The sequence below is a fragment of the Periplaneta americana genome, chromosome 1, assembly GCF_040183065.1.
Source record: "Periplaneta americana isolate PAMFEO1 chromosome 1, P.americana_PAMFEO1_priV1, whole genome shotgun sequence".
Lineage (NCBI taxonomy): Eukaryota > Metazoa > Arthropoda > Insecta > Blattodea > Blattidae > Periplaneta > Periplaneta americana.
Window position 1 is genome coordinate 54,444,087 of NC_091117.1, and position 15,914 is coordinate 54,460,000.

General features: G+C 32.7%; 1 protein-coding gene across 1 annotated transcript in view; it reads left to right on the forward strand.

The window, feature by feature from the left end:
• Positions 1–12,781, forward strand: part of LOC138695920 (late secretory pathway protein AVL9 homolog) — a 28,954-nt gene extending 16,173 nt beyond the window's left edge. Inside the window, exons 7-12 of the mRNA XM_069820290.1 lie at positions 2,860–2,994; positions 5,503–5,722; positions 7,111–7,282; positions 7,399–7,487; positions 8,926–9,126; positions 11,305–12,781. Of these exons, the coding sequence (XP_069676391.1) occupies positions 2,860–2,994; positions 5,503–5,722; positions 7,111–7,282; positions 7,399–7,487; positions 8,926–9,126; positions 11,305–11,693 (1,206 nt within the window). The 3' untranslated portion in view covers positions 11,694–12,781. The remainder of the gene's footprint in view (positions 1–2,859; positions 2,995–5,502; positions 5,723–7,110; positions 7,283–7,398; positions 7,488–8,925; positions 9,127–11,304) is intronic.
• The last annotated feature ends 3,133 nt before the right edge of the window (positions 12,782–15,914 follow it).

Below are 15,914 nucleotides of genomic sequence, written 5' to 3' on the forward strand. Positions count from 1 at the left end.
TCACGTCAAAACCGCTTTAGAAATACATCACTGCTTACACTGCAGTAAGAGGCAATTTGTATGCTGTATTATCTGTCATTAATCCAGCGTAATAAAGAAGGTCAAAGATAGAATTTTATACGTACTTGGCCTACAGATCTAACTGAGGATAAGTTAAAGATCATGGAGTTCTTTTCCAAGTATGTGTGCTCCAATTTGACTAAAATTATATATTCAAATCTAGGTTTCACACTATTTGTGGAAACTGTTTCTGCATGTGTGTGTGTGTTTTTTTTTCTTTTGTGTGTATGGGTTTTTTTTTTTTTTTTTTTTTTTTTTTTTGCAGTTCATATTACGAGTTTCTTTTCTTTTCTTTTTTTCGTTCCTTTTTTTTTTATATATATACCTATATACATGAATAATAAAATTGCAAAGAGGAAGTAGAAAATATAGTGATGCTGTAAAAAGAAAATTATTTCAAGAGTTTTGTGGTACTAAGCATTGTAAATCTTTCCTCTTTTATTCTTTTTCTTTCCCTTTTTTTATTTCTCTTTCTTTCTTCTTCCTTCTTTATTTCTGTTCTATGAATAACTGTTTCATATCAATTTCCGAAAGTATGCATATGTGTGTGTGCGTGCGTGCGCATTGTTTTCGAATGCACAAAATGTACGAGTATAATGAGAATGTGTGTGCCATCTTGATGGCATTATCATCATCATAACGACTTTTCAAAGATGCTTTTTACCTTATGATTTTAGGAGGTTCACTTAATAATAGTATTTAAAATTTAAACAAAATGCTATGTGATATTAATCTTACTGTGTATTTGATTGTAACAGTGCTTAAGTCCTTTTACAGTTTTACAAGACATATCTAAAACTAAAGGGTCACAACTGACTAGGAAGTTGCAAAATTATTAAGGGAATATTGTTACAGTGTCAATTCTTTTACTTACATTCTTTTATATTAAAAATAATATACTTAAATGAAAATTCTTATCCTCCATTTGACTATATGCAGTAATAATCTATAATACATATTGTCTTCTGCCATCACAGACAACTGATTTCCTATTTTAACTCATATTGTTAATGACAGATGTGATTTCAGAAGTTGTTTTGGACTATTTCTCCCTCTTCTTTTGACAACATGTATTAGACGTAAGAGGTTTTTAAAATAATGTTCAAAAGCTTTTTTCTTTGTACTATTATAGCTTTAACTAACTTTCTTCTAATCTTGTTTAAAATACGAGTAGTAGAGACATTGTAGAGTGTTTAGTTCTTTGAATTAAAGGATATGATATAAAAGTTACTTATTTAAAAAAAATCATTTTGCGTATATATTCTAATAGTCATGCCTTCTTCTTTGTTCTTATGTTAACTAATATCTCTAAAATGTTAAAATCAGTTCTTAAGAAAATTTTAAAATGTTGAAAATGTAAAAATCAAAGAACACCTATTTTTTGTCACAAAATTTAGATTTATGGACCTTACGTGAATGCTTACAAGAATGCTTTCCTTAAGGAAAAGTTAATTCATAAATTTATCCTGATTAGTTTTCCTTATTGTGATGGATTTTTATTTTAATATATAATTGTTCTCAATTGATTGAAATAGTAATTGTGTAATATCTGCGCTGTGTTAAAAGAAATACTTTTTCACATTTTGTTCCATTTATAAACACCATAATTATTCTATAAGGAGGACATACAGGAACATGAAGATCTACATTCGCTCAGACAACCAGTCTTACTTTGGCGTCCTAATTAATTTACAATCATTATGCTAATTACATAATAAAATCTACCCATTCTGGTTCCTGGATGTGGTGTTACAAGTAATGATTACACTGCTGCTTTCATCAAAGAAGAAGCTTCAACTGCTTTTATTGGACCAGAACCTTTTATTTGCAATTGTATAAATGTTTGGGCTCTAAGCATTGAAAGAAGATCTTAACAAATTCCAGATGACTTGACAATCTGGCTTCAATGAATCCCTTTTATCACTAAATAGAAAGATTGTAAGTAAAGTGAATAGGTGTGTGTAATACCAACAGATTTTTTGAAAAGACACCTACCAGTCAGAAGCATCACTTACGATCTAGTTTATAGATGATGTGATAAGAAAGATCGACTTTTTCACATATCCTGCTCTAACGTTTTGAACTTCACTGAGCCAGATGCAAAAACCTTGGTAACTGCTCCTTGCTTCCTGATTATTTAAAGGAAATAAAATTAATTAGTCTAAGCATGTTCGTACTTGTATATACCTTGTAAATGGGACTCATAATGGACCAAGTTTTAGGTCTCTGTGCTTTTAGATAATTTGTTATAGGCCGCCATATTTGAAACTAAGAAGAAGAATCAATTTCATTTTTGTTTTGTTACCGATAAGCTGCTGTAATTTAATGTGTAACACTTTTATTAAGCCGCCAATGCTTATCTAGTACAATAGTCATTTACATGAGTAAGGTTTCTAGAAGGTTTGTAAGGTTTGTAGAAACCTTACTCATGTAAATGATTATTGTACTAGATAAGCATTGGCGGCTTAATAAAAGTATTACACATTAAGAAGAAGAAGCAATACGAGCACGAAAGATCTCACGTAGTAGTCAAAAGTTAATGGCAATTAAACCAACCAGATATAATATAATATTTTTATGTATAAGTATGTGTAATACTTTGTACCTGAATCAGTTTGAGAAACCATGTGGAAAAATGTGTTAATACCTGACATGCCTGTAGCGAAAAGATATTTGTATAAAGTAATGGTTATGAAGTACTTACAAAAATAAAATTGTCTTCTGAATAATAAATTGATAATTTTGTCTTGCAAGAATGCGAAGATGAAAAGACTGAAGATTCTTGATTGTGTTTTGTAGGGTTATTTGTGCCATCCATACCTGTCTCTGCCATATCTAGACCTCCTCAGTGATGTAAATGTTCGAGGCTACCTGGTGGGAGCCACCAATGTTCTCTTCAAGCAAAAGAAACAACTGGTAGACGTTCTAGTTGAGGCAAGTCTTACTTTTTTTTATATATATATTGTATTGCATGCACACGCAAGACACGTGCAGTGCATGTTACACTTAACAGCATTTGTCTGATTCAGATGGAGCTTAAATCAAAATATAGAAATCGGAGTAATGCAAATTCTGCTGAAACTCTCCTTTTGAGGGTCAAGAATGTAAACATTATTGTACATTTACAACTTTGACGTTATTCACATATTGCAAGTTTGAGGCCGCCAAAAAAATTGGAGCAATGCCAATACACATTGAGAGTTGAAAGAATAATTATATTGTAAGTGGATGCCAGACTAGTGACATTACATAATAAAGCAGAATAATGGGCAAATTTCAACTACAAAATTCATTAATTTCGTGAATATGTTCGTTACAAAGAGGTGAATTTAATAGAAATGAAAACTGCTGTCCTTGTCCATATTGGAGAGTGTCTCCTTAAGGGAGGAAGTACACCATTGGCCTGCAAAAATTTAGTGAAATTCATTTTTTTTTTATATCTTGGTTACTATAAAAGCTAAATGAACAAAACTTTTCATGCTTAATATATATACTTTACACTTTATAAAACACTATTCAGAATATTAAAATAGCTAATAATTACCTGTAAAATTAATATCAAATTTGCATAATTATTTTACAACCTTAAAGCATTTACATAATAAAATATACAATTAATTAAATATCTGCATGATTCTTTTACTAGCATGTTTTAAAAACCTATATCAACAACATAGTCTAGGATCTTTTACCTGTTCTCAAGAAATATTTATTTTCTTAATCGTTACCTTCAATATTAATTTTTTTTTTTTAATTTTTTATTAAGGAAAAAATGTCTCCTGCAGGAACAGGTAAAACATACTAGACTATGTTGTTGATGTAGATCTTAAGAATATTCCTGTAAAAAAATCATGCATATATTTAATTCAGTGTAGATTTTATTATGTACTTTGGTTTCTTCGGAGGTTTTCCCCAGCCGTGGGACTGAAGCCGGATGGTCTATGGCGAGTCCTTGGCATCAACCCCTTTGATTTGATTACCCCCTTTGATTTGATTGCCTGGTTGGGTTTTTCCGAGGTTTCCCCCACCAAAAAGGCAAATGCCGGGTAATATTTTGGCGAATCCTCGGACCTCATCTCATCTCACTACATCTCGCCAAAATGTAAAAAAATGTAAAAAAATTGTACAAAATTGTAAAAATTGTAGAAAATTACTAAATTGTAAAACTATAAAAATTTGTAAAAATTGTAATTGTAATATTGTAAAATGTTGACATGTTCCACATCTTAAAGCTTCATTGGTCATGTAAGATCTATGGAATAAAATAAATGAATGAATGTAAATGCTTTATGGTTGTAAAAAATTACGCAAATTTGATATTGTTTTTACAGGTAATTATTAGCTATTTTAATATTCTAAGTAGTGTTTTATAAAGTGTACGATATGTTTATTAAGCAAGAAATACAGTAGCTGAGATATATAGAAAATTAATTTCACTAAATTTTTGCAGGCCAATGATGTACCTCTCCCCTTAAGGAACTGAATGAGAGATTTTTAAAAAGTTTTCGTAATTAAAGATCTGGCATGAAGGGATGTCCAAAGTAGATATTTCACTGTATGTTTAATATAGTTACATTTGGTTAAATAATTTGTTACATATGTGTTGTTGTCTAGTGCCTTGCATCTGGCAATGAAGCCATGAGCAGATTGTTACATATATAGTGAGAAGCATTTAATGTGATCCAGAGATAGGCTAGTCTCCTCTGAGCTATGGTTAGGTTATCGTGGGGTGTGTGCCCATATCCCTGGCTCTCATGCAACATCTACAATAAGAGTTGTAGAATTTGTACTTATCTAGCTCACATTTGTTGTTCAAAATGTCCCCCATTCACTACAATACATTGTTCACATCTTTTTATGAAATTGTTATTTACTTTCATAAAGATCCTCACTTTTCCATCCATGACTTGGTTCAGACAACATAGCACTGAAAAACCTGCATGTTTCTTCAACACACTAGACCACTAAGTTATGTAATAGACATAACTGATAGTACCGCTATGTCACAATTTGAGAAGTTGTAAAACAGCTGTTTATAAATGTAAATGTTGATTGTTGGTAACAATAGATACGTAGATAGCAAAGACGTGATGTAATGTACCCATGTGTGCACTCCCATGCTTCACACTAGTGCCTAGCTGCTCTTCAGCCAGGTAACAGGCCACTCGCTACCTCAGATCTTGATAAATACTCCTCTCTGTATATGGTCCCTACTTACACCTTTGTGGATTATGTTACTGTTGCAATTCTGAGGGCAGAGCATATGGAAAGTGGAATCCATTACCGTGATTATAGGATAATAGTTGGAAATCATGACTAAGATGTTTCTTAAAATACTTCTATTATTTCTTTGTCCATTAAGAAAATTGAACAAATGAATGAATTAGTTAAGGTCTTTGATTATTGTATTTGTCTTACGAAATTTATTGTTATCAATAACAGGTGGAAGGAGCTAAAGTGGAAACACAAGATCCAGAACTTCGCCGACAGTTGCACCTTACAACAGAAGACTTGAGGTTTGCAGATTTTATAGTACGACATGTTGCAGAAGAACGTCATGATGTGTTCCTAGATGGTGTGGGCTGGGAAGGTGGAGATGAGTGGATCCGTTCACAGTTTCGAGTGTACCTTCTATGTCTCTTACGTACATCTTTATTACAAGGTATGTCATTTTTATTTTTTACTTATTATTCGAAGTGTGAAAAGAAAATACTATTGTGCTGCCTGCCTGTTTTGTCTGTCTGTATATACAGTAGAAGTTTATCCAGGGATGATATACACGAAATATGATAAATTTTAATGAACTATAAAAGATTATTTGAAATCAGAAACACAAGAAGTTTTACTTAAGAATTGGCAAGCAAATTTCTTTATGATTTTGTATTACATAGAATAAAGTAACAAATGGGAAGGTGAATTTAGTTCTGACGAAAGAATGTTTTGCTGAGAGAAATTAGTTCCCTTTTCATTGCGAATTACTTTAAATTCCTAATTCCTCCAGTAATGAGCAGGTAAGAAAAACTTGAAGAGTCCCTTATTGTTAAGAGAAATTTCTGCTCAGATTGTTGTGCATAAGTGAACCATTGGAGCAAGGTCTTAAGATCTGCTATAAAAAGGGAGAGATTCGCTCAGAGTCTCATAATATACTATTAATTTGCTTAGATCACTTTTAAATGCTGGTTTTCATGAATAGGAAGTTAATATTAGAAATTATACTATTATACATACAGTCATTTTATATGAATTTGGGAAAAATGTATTACATAATATATTCACTTAAACCATATAGTATGTAAAAAAAATTGAATATCTTTACTTTTGGAATTAAAAATAATGCCTTTCCCTTACTATCCAGAAAAAAAGTTCATCTTTTTTATCTGAGTACATATTAAATGAATTCATGTCTTTCTTTTGTATAATAAGAACAAGAACAGCCCATGATATCCGATTAGGGCAAGGACCTCTTGTAACGTCTGTTACAAGGATAACTCAATTACTTTCAATTGGCGAGCCAATCCAGTTGAGATTTTTGCCTGCTGTCCTTGCCTTCCTCTGGTTAATTCCTTTTACACTATGTGTACTATGAACACTATGTATAGATATAGGCCTATCACTCACATGTTTTATTTATATGAAGCACAGAGCAAATCCAAGTACTGATCTACTCGAAATTGAGTACTTTCTTTTAAATTGTTTGCTCGGTCCTTCATATTTACATTGCCTGATTCACACTCCACACATGGTAGCCATCTTTCCCCATAATCTTTGAATAATTGTTAAAGAAAATAAATTATAAACAATAATATTGTTCACATCATGTTAAAGGAACTGAAATGCTGTGATAATACTTGAAACTTATAATGAAAAAGTATTTGTCATCTTCCTGATGCTCATTTTTAAAACCAGTGCCTTTTGAGTAGGTTGCCAACCCTAGTCCATTCACATGTTGTGTGATTGATTTCTACTTATCCCACAGACAGGCTCTGGTTCATTGAGTGGGGTACTGCATCAGTATTATGATATTTGTTTGTACACGGTTTGGTTTTATAGAAGGCAGTCGAGAGACTGAACACTTCAACTCAAGCTTCATGGCAGCATGGAAAACAACCCACAATTACAAAATGTGGGTTAGTGGAGAGCATACCGGTATCTGGGATCTGAACCCAGGACATCCATTTGCAGGACAGCTTTCAGTTGCAGACATGAAGCTTCGATTGGCGCAGTGAGTTTGGATATTCAGATGTGAAGTTAATAACAAAAATTAAATATCAAACTTTTCAATAACCTTGACATGGTACTGACATATTTTATTTTTCCTTTTCTTTATTTTTGTTCTAGCACAATGCAGAATACTGAGGGTGGTCGTAAATTGAACCAGGCCATGGTGTCAACTGGACGGGCTGTTGCTACCACAGGTCGAGCTGTGGGTAAGTACATCAGTGCTGTTTAACTTTTGTATCTACAGTAATGTTACTTTGGAATAAATAACTCATACGTATTTTTGTTTTCCTACCACATAAATTAGTGCAATAATATATTAACAAGAAATCAAATTTTAGCAATGTACGAGTAATAACTGCCTTATCATTAAGCTCTGGTCCTATTGTCCGTTGTCCTGCTTCCTCTCTATGCACATCCCACTACAGTGTGTACAAAGTAATCCAACAGTAGTGTTGGCAACTTTAGTCACCTTTTGAGACAACTTTTGAGAGAGTACTTCAAAGAATAATGAAGAACAATATAAAGATGTGCACTGAAATTCTAATAAATCCATAAACAAAGAGCATTGATAACACTGATGGAATGACAAATTTAATATAATAAATGTAAAAAAAATGCACTATCACTTGTACTTTTTAACTTTGCTCTAGAGTATGCCATTAGGAAAGTCCAGAAAAACAGAGAGGGTTTGGAATTGAATGGGTTACATCAGCTGCTTGTCTATACAGATGATATGAATATGTTAGGAGAAAATCCACAAATGATTAGGGAAAATACGGGAATTTTACTTGGAGCAAGTAAAGAAATAGGTTTGGAAGTAAATCACGAAAAGACGAAGTATATGATTATGTCTCGTGACGAGAATATTGTACGAAATGGAAATATAAAAATTGGAAATTTATCCTTTGAAGAGGTGGAAAAATTCAAATACCTGGGAGCAACAATAACAAATATAAATGATACTCGGGAGGAAATTAAACTCAGAATAAATATAGGAAATGCCTGTTATTATTCGGTTGAGAAGCTTTTATCATCCAGTCTGTTGTCAAAAAATCTGAAAGTTAGAATTTATAAAACAATTATATTACCGGTTGTTCTATATTGTTGTGAAACTTGGACTCTCACTTTGAGAGAGGAACATAGGTTAAGGGTGTTTGAGAATAAGGTGCTTAGGAAAATATTTGGGGCTAAGAGGGATGAAGTTACAGGAGAATGGAGAAAGTTACACAACACAGAACTGCACGCATTGTATTCTTCACCTGACATAATTACGAACATTAAATCCAGACGTTTGAAATGGGCAGGACATGTAGCACATATGGGCGAATCCAGAAATCCATATGGAGTGTTAGTTGGGAGACCAGAGGGAAAAAGACCTTTGGGAAGGCCGAGACGTAGATGGGAGGATAATATTAAAATGGATTTGAGGGAGGTGGGATATGATGATAGAGACTGGATTAATCTTGCTCAGGATAGGGACCAATGGTGGGCTTATGTGAGATCATCAATGAACCTTCGGGTTCCTTAAAAGCCAGTAAGTAAATAAGTAATGTATAAAAAAAACCACCATTGTCCACAATAGATTACGATTTGAACTTCTTAGTTCTTAAATCTAGGGCAGTTTTCTTTTTTGAATATTTGTAGGTGGAGCTCTGTCACAAGCACGTGGAGCATTGTCAAGTTGGTGGAATACCTTGACAACAGTGCAGAGCCCAGAAGCTGAAGGATCGACTGCTACCATCACTGTAGCTGAGGAGGCAAAGCCTCAGGAAGATGAGGACAGCAGCAACCACAACAATGGTCCAAGTGATTCTAGATATCAGAATGTGGATAAATCTGAATCTGGTGAGTTGTGACTTTTACTGTAGTTCATGAAGTAGCACTGCTGGAAAATGCTTGCATGGTTGCAGGTATGCGATAATTTATATATTAAAATAATTGGCAAATCTGTTCATCTTTTACTTAAACTGAAATATCTTGAGATCTAATGAAGCTTTATGTCACACTATCCCAAGCAAAATCTTGAAAGACTTAGAAGGTTGAAAAAGAACCAAAGGGTAGGCGCACAGCAAATTTCGTATAAAAAGCAGTTCTGTAGGTTTGTGTAAATGAATTCTGTGAAACAGCATGGTTTTCTACTATTTTATTATTTTTGGTTTCCTAATTAGCTGAATTTTATGTATTAGACTGTTTGTATTATCTATTTACAGTGACCACCTAGAATTGTTTGTTTCCAAGGACAGAACATTGACATTGTTCTTCTTGCTTCCCAGTATATACTTGTGAAGTGTTTCAATCATTGTTTTTCCCCATTTAGACTTTCACATATGAATAGATGTTCTGCATTCGTGACAGAGTTTACAGAGTTTGGGTCTTTGCATAACTCACATTTCCTGAAATTTATTATGCCAAAATTATGTATTTCTTTTTTCTTTTTAATTATTCCCCATAGTGAAGTAACTGGCAAGCCATGTTTTTCGCCATATGCGATAGTGTTATTTGAGAATTATCCTCAACATCCCTCATTGTTTTCATTTTCTGTCCCACCGGACATTTAGTCGCTATTATAACGATGCACAAAAAGGATAAATTAACAAAAACTTGGAATAGTACATTATGCAACGAGCCTATAATGGTAGTAATTAAGAAGCGAATATGTTTATGAAACGAGCGCAAGCGAGTTTCATAATTTTCATACGAGCGTCTTAATTACCATTATAATCAAGTTTCACACGACTTTTTATGCTCGACTATATTTCTAACTTGAAATTATTCATAAGTATTCATGTTATTCTTATCTGACTGAGGAGCGGAACTGACCTTGTGCAATACCTCGTAAATTGTGAGATGTGCGCAGACGCGAAAGTATTTTTTTTTTCCCAGAAACAAATGTCGACATTGACCTTGATATAATCTAGAGAGTAAAATAAACATTAATCTTGATATAACCTTGAAATTGAATTAGAAATTGAAAAACGAGATGACAAATTGAATTTATTTGAATATTATTTTGCCGAAATTTCCAGCGGTGTAAGTTGCAGCTCGTTATCACTAGTGTCCACCATTTTTACTTTGTCTAATTTCGCGCTAGTTGTCTTTCGGTTGCATATCCAAGAATAATCGATACTTGCACTTTCATATTGCTACAATGGTATTTTCTGATTGATGGAACACCTAAACTTTAATGAATAGGTGTACTTTAATGAGGTCCATTAAAGGGCTGCTACCAGGTGTATAATTACTACATTTTGGCATGGTCGAGCATAAAAAATATTGTAGTACAAGAGGTCAAATGACTTAATTGTCAAACGCCTGACATTAGAAAACAACAACAACATATTATAATTATATAATTAATTTTATCCTGAAATTACTGGTGTCTGTAAACATTGTAGTATATTTTGTTTGTCTTATTATAAAGTAATCATAAACAATTGAGGGGCGTTTACACAAAACTCGTTATCTACATTTTTTTCGATTTTATGGTTTTAGCATACCCTTATTTTTTTGGGTCAGGAGAATCCAATTTTGCTATCAGAATTAAGCTGAAGTTGTTAAGTATATCAGTAAATTGATCTTGAAATAAAAGAGATTTTTCAAAACTCTGTATCTACAGTTGTGTATTTTAAAAAAAAAGATTTTGTAGATAACAAGTTTTGTGAAAACGCCCCTCAATTGTTAGATAAACACTGTGTATAAAACCATTAACATTTTACAAGTCCACATCTGTGGAGTAACGGTTAGTGCGTCTAGCCATGAAACCAGGTGACCTGGGTTCATTTCCCGGTTAGGGCAAGTTACTTGGTTGAGGTTTTTTCTGGGGTTTTCCCTCAACCCAATATGAGCAAATGCTGGGTAACTTTCGGTGTTGGACTCTGGACTCATTTCACCGGCATTATCACCTTCATCTCATTCAGACGCTAAACAACCTAAGCTGTTGATAAAGCGTCGTAAAATAACCTACTAAAATAAATAAAAAACATATTACATGAATGTCATTTACCTAATATTCGTTTGTTATAGTTGGAAGAAATGCTAATGTCCGAAACCAAGAGACAAAAAGTGAATCAATACTTCAGCAAACAAGAGTCAACTTGAACAACCAGCTACAAAACAAGGAGTCTTCAAAGAAACAACCAGCAAATGGCAATATTATCCAACCCTCTATGCAGGGTATTTTGGACAATAACACAGCACAAGATCTCATCGAATCTCTCCAGAAAGTCGGAAATACTGCAACACAGCAGCTTCCAAGAGGCATTGACTGCAGTCCAGCTTCAAAACTGACAGATGAGTCTAATATGAATACTGCATGGCAATTAAATATGCAACACACTTGTAGTCCATTGAAACTAACAGGTGGAAGCAGTGGGTATGAAGATCACAGCCTGCCACAGGAGCCTGCTGGGTAAATCACTCTAAATAATTAGATTTATGCTTTCAGGAGTGAAAGTAGGATATTTTCTGTGATCTAAAGGTACGTTAGATTAATTTCCAATAAGGACTATTACACCCAGTAGGCCTTGTTGGCTTTCCATTCTAATGTAGTGTTTGATATTTTGAATCATTAATGATGAGCTCATAGAAGTGTGGTCGATGTGTTTAATTTATTATAGATTTATCTACCCTAGTTAAAATATGCATTTAGTAGTTATTGCTTAAAAGTTAACATTGAATAAAGAGCTTCAATGAATATGATCTTCACTTAATACATTTACAGTTTGAATTAATTCATGCTGCTTCATTACAGGATAAATACTTTTAAAGAATCTACTTTCACATCTGAATGCACGTCGCACTTTACTTGATTTCTGCAATCTTGATCCATGTGAATCGATGAATCTTCATTGTAAATAGATTTTCATTCCTGTGTTTATATAGCATATTGGTGATTTAGCCAGGAGTTTATGGTAGGAGCCTGTGATCATAATGTGTAGAAAAAACAATGTTAGTAAGGTGGTAGACATGTTTGGACGCTCAAAGAGTAATAAGTGTAAAATTAAAGATCTAATGAGAATTAATGTAAATAATGACTAATGAGTATATAAGAAGGAATGAGCACGCTCCAGATTGAGAACTATTGAACACACAACCATGCTGTCGTACTCAATGTTTGTTCCTTACGTTCTGTAACTGCTCCAGTAGCATAGAATTAAAATAGTTGTAGTAATATCTTTAAGTTATTATAACCCACCAGAATGTAAATTTTGACTTTACGTACAGTACATAAATGCATTCCTTGAACATCAGGAGACTGCAATGCCTATATGAGCGAATATACAAACCTTAAAACAATTATAGGCCTACTAGATTTACTCCTCTGTAAGACCCCATCACCTATAGTACCCCTCCCCCCCACCCACATTTTGAAAGTCAAAATACAAAATTCTATAATGACTTTGCTCTAATTGAACATCTACATTATGTGGCATAATAATACTAAAATAGGATATTTTAATTCCTTCCCAAATCAATTGATTTTACGAAGTTCGCGCCTATAGGAGCCTCTCCCAATTTCGAAAGTAAAAATAGAGAAAAAAGGGAGTCCTATAGCTGAGTAAATACAGTATGTTAAATAAAATTGATAAATTGGCTATAAGGAGTAGGTTTTTCAAATTTATTATATAAAGTATTGTTATCGTCTGTTGGATTATTTACTCAGGAAGTAAAGAATTAATTACTTGCTAGTACAGTATTTTATATATCCAAGTCACAATCTCTGCTAGCTCTTCTTTACCTTTCTCATTCCTGCCCTCCTTCAGTGCTTGAAATTCACATATGTTGACCTTCCTTTTCAAATCTAAGTGATTGTGTAATTAATTCTTTTATCTAATGATTAGGGTCCAGATTTTAATAACCTAAAAATACTTAAAAAATGGTGTAAAAAATGACTTTCTAACCTTAAAATCAATTAAAAATGATGTAAAAAGAAAAAAAAAATCACTAAGGAATTGCCTTTATTTTGATCTCACGTTTTTCTCTATTTACTTGTTGGTCGATGGTGAATCTCTTTTCTGCCGCCACTTTCATATCACAAATTTTACAGTACAGAATACTACCATCACTTGACAATACAGTATTCCGAAGCGAACTGTTTTAATTTCGCGGAAGTACTTGTTTTTATTTTCTAAATGATTTAAGACTTGACTGGGACACGATGTGTGAAAAACTGAATCACAGGTGCAGAATGGAAAGTGACTGGGTTGTAAGCTCCTCAAACAATATGAAGAAGGTAGCGACACCCTCACGCTCTGTAAAGAGAAAGTTTTGTCTCTCATGTGTTGACAATAGGAATGAACTCTTGCAGTTAGACTAGTCCAAGTTCGAACAAAATATCTAAGGGTGAAGATTCTGGAAATTGTTTTGCACTAATATTTTGATAATAATGCATTAAAAGTAGCTAAAACTGACAAATACCTTAATTTTTACTTAAAAATAGCTTTAGAATTGCATAAAACTGCAAAAAAATTCCCTGTTCTAGAAATATAACAAAAAATGCAACAAAAAAATACCTATAAAAATGCTTTAAGTTCACTTAAGATGTTATGAGTCATATTTATTTTCAACACAGCATCACCCTTGTATCATAAAAAAAGATGCAAAGTCATTGAAATCTGGGCCCTACTAATGATACATTGTCAAAGGAATATGAGTGTTCATAATAAATATAGTAGCGTGCCACAATACTAAAAGAATCATAGATGTGGAAAAAGGACCAATAAATTACATTTCACACTGAAAAGTTTTCAAGCATTTCCATTTATGCTGTGCATGTTACACTATCACATAAAATAGATTTCTTCATGTTTAAATATAAAGCATTTCTTTTTTCTTTTTTATCTCTCAAAATTTTAGCAATGTTCTCTAATTTATGTCTGAATTCTTACTGCTTGCTTAAGTGCTCCATGCCTTCTTGTATATTTATAAATGTGAACATTTGGTAACAAAAGATTTCAGTCTTCAAGTTTCGAAAGTACATAGATTTTAGAAAGGCCGTAAGTTTGGCATATGATGTTCAAATTTTGTATGTGCCTCATTAGATCATTATAGGCTGGGTGAATGTGTAAATATGTAAAGTTACAGGTTTATGTAAGTTGATAGATATTAAACGAAGTTCATAGACAAGGTCTGCATTGCCCTTAATTAAATTTCTCTACGAGTTCTTTTCATTACGAAAAATTGTAAAATGTTCTACGCTGAACTTCTTTCTGGAAACACAAATCCATGACACAATTTTAAATACTTTTTTTTACGTTTTACTTTTCTTAAATGCTAATATGTATACAGTACTATAGTCCACTAAGGTTCGATGGGATGTTTGCAATTTATTTAGGATATACACACTGTTACAACTGTCATGGCTGTTTCTCTATTGTGAAGTTATAAATTCTGACACACAAAACAAATCAATCCATAGATGCAGTATATTTATATTTGAGTCATAAAATTTAATGTATTTATGTTTTTACAAATAAACTATCAGTATAGACAAGGGAAGGAAAACATTGATAAAATTGATGCAGCATTATATAAATTTCTCTACTATAGTTCAAGCAATGGGTTTTAGTAATATAACCAGTACTTCTATTTTTTTTTTATTTCTTAACAGATTTGCTGTTCCACTCATTCACTTTAATTCTTTTTTCTCTTCTTTTTTTTTTCCTTTCCTTCACGACTCCTATCATCTTCGTCTTCCTATTCTGCTTTTCTTTCTTTGTCTTGTCATCCTTCCATTGCTGCTACTGCTGCGCTTTTACTCCTTCCTTGATGTTATCTTTGTCATTAAATGACGCACAATAAATACATCAAATGTCAGCGCACAAACATACACACACACACACACACACACACCCAGGTCCAAAAATAAGCTACAATTAGTACACTTTTAAGGTACATTTCCTTCCATGTATTTCATGGCCCGATTTAATTGAAATCTAATGCTGGAAAAAAAGACATGTTTCGAATTTTGATCAAAGTGAGATAAATTAGAGGACTAGAGCTTTTTTTTGTGTGTCAAAACATTAATACTAAGAAATTTTATATAGAGAATACTGAAACATATTATGTTAAAAACAGTTCTATTTTGATTTGAAAGAATCACACAAAATAGTGGCTCATATGCGAAAAATAAAGTCTGTAATTATCGTGTGCCATAATATTACAAACAGCCATCTAACAATATTCTTCAGTATAAAATAATTGAGAATATTTACCCATTCATATTAAACTTCACGTTTTCTTTTGTCATGCTTTTATTTTCTATAATACAGGATTTCAAGAATTCTCTAGCAGATTCATTTTCTTCCTTCCCCTCCATGTCAATTAAAAATCCTCTTAATTTATTATGAATTATGCAGTCATAATTTTTAGTGCCATTATTAGAATTTCTTCATAAAACTGTATAAATAAGAGTAAATAATTGTGAATGTGTAGAGAAGGTTTGAGGACAGTAAATGTTGAGATTCTAGAATGTAATTACTGTTTTCAGAATTTAAGATGTTTGTCATCCTGTTACAAATTTTCACATTAAGTTAGGCATCCTCACTCCTGGCAGACTAGTTCATTGAATATTTATGTATAATTTTTCTCATTTGTGTGTGTTTGTGTTAGCATGTGCATATTACATGTATACA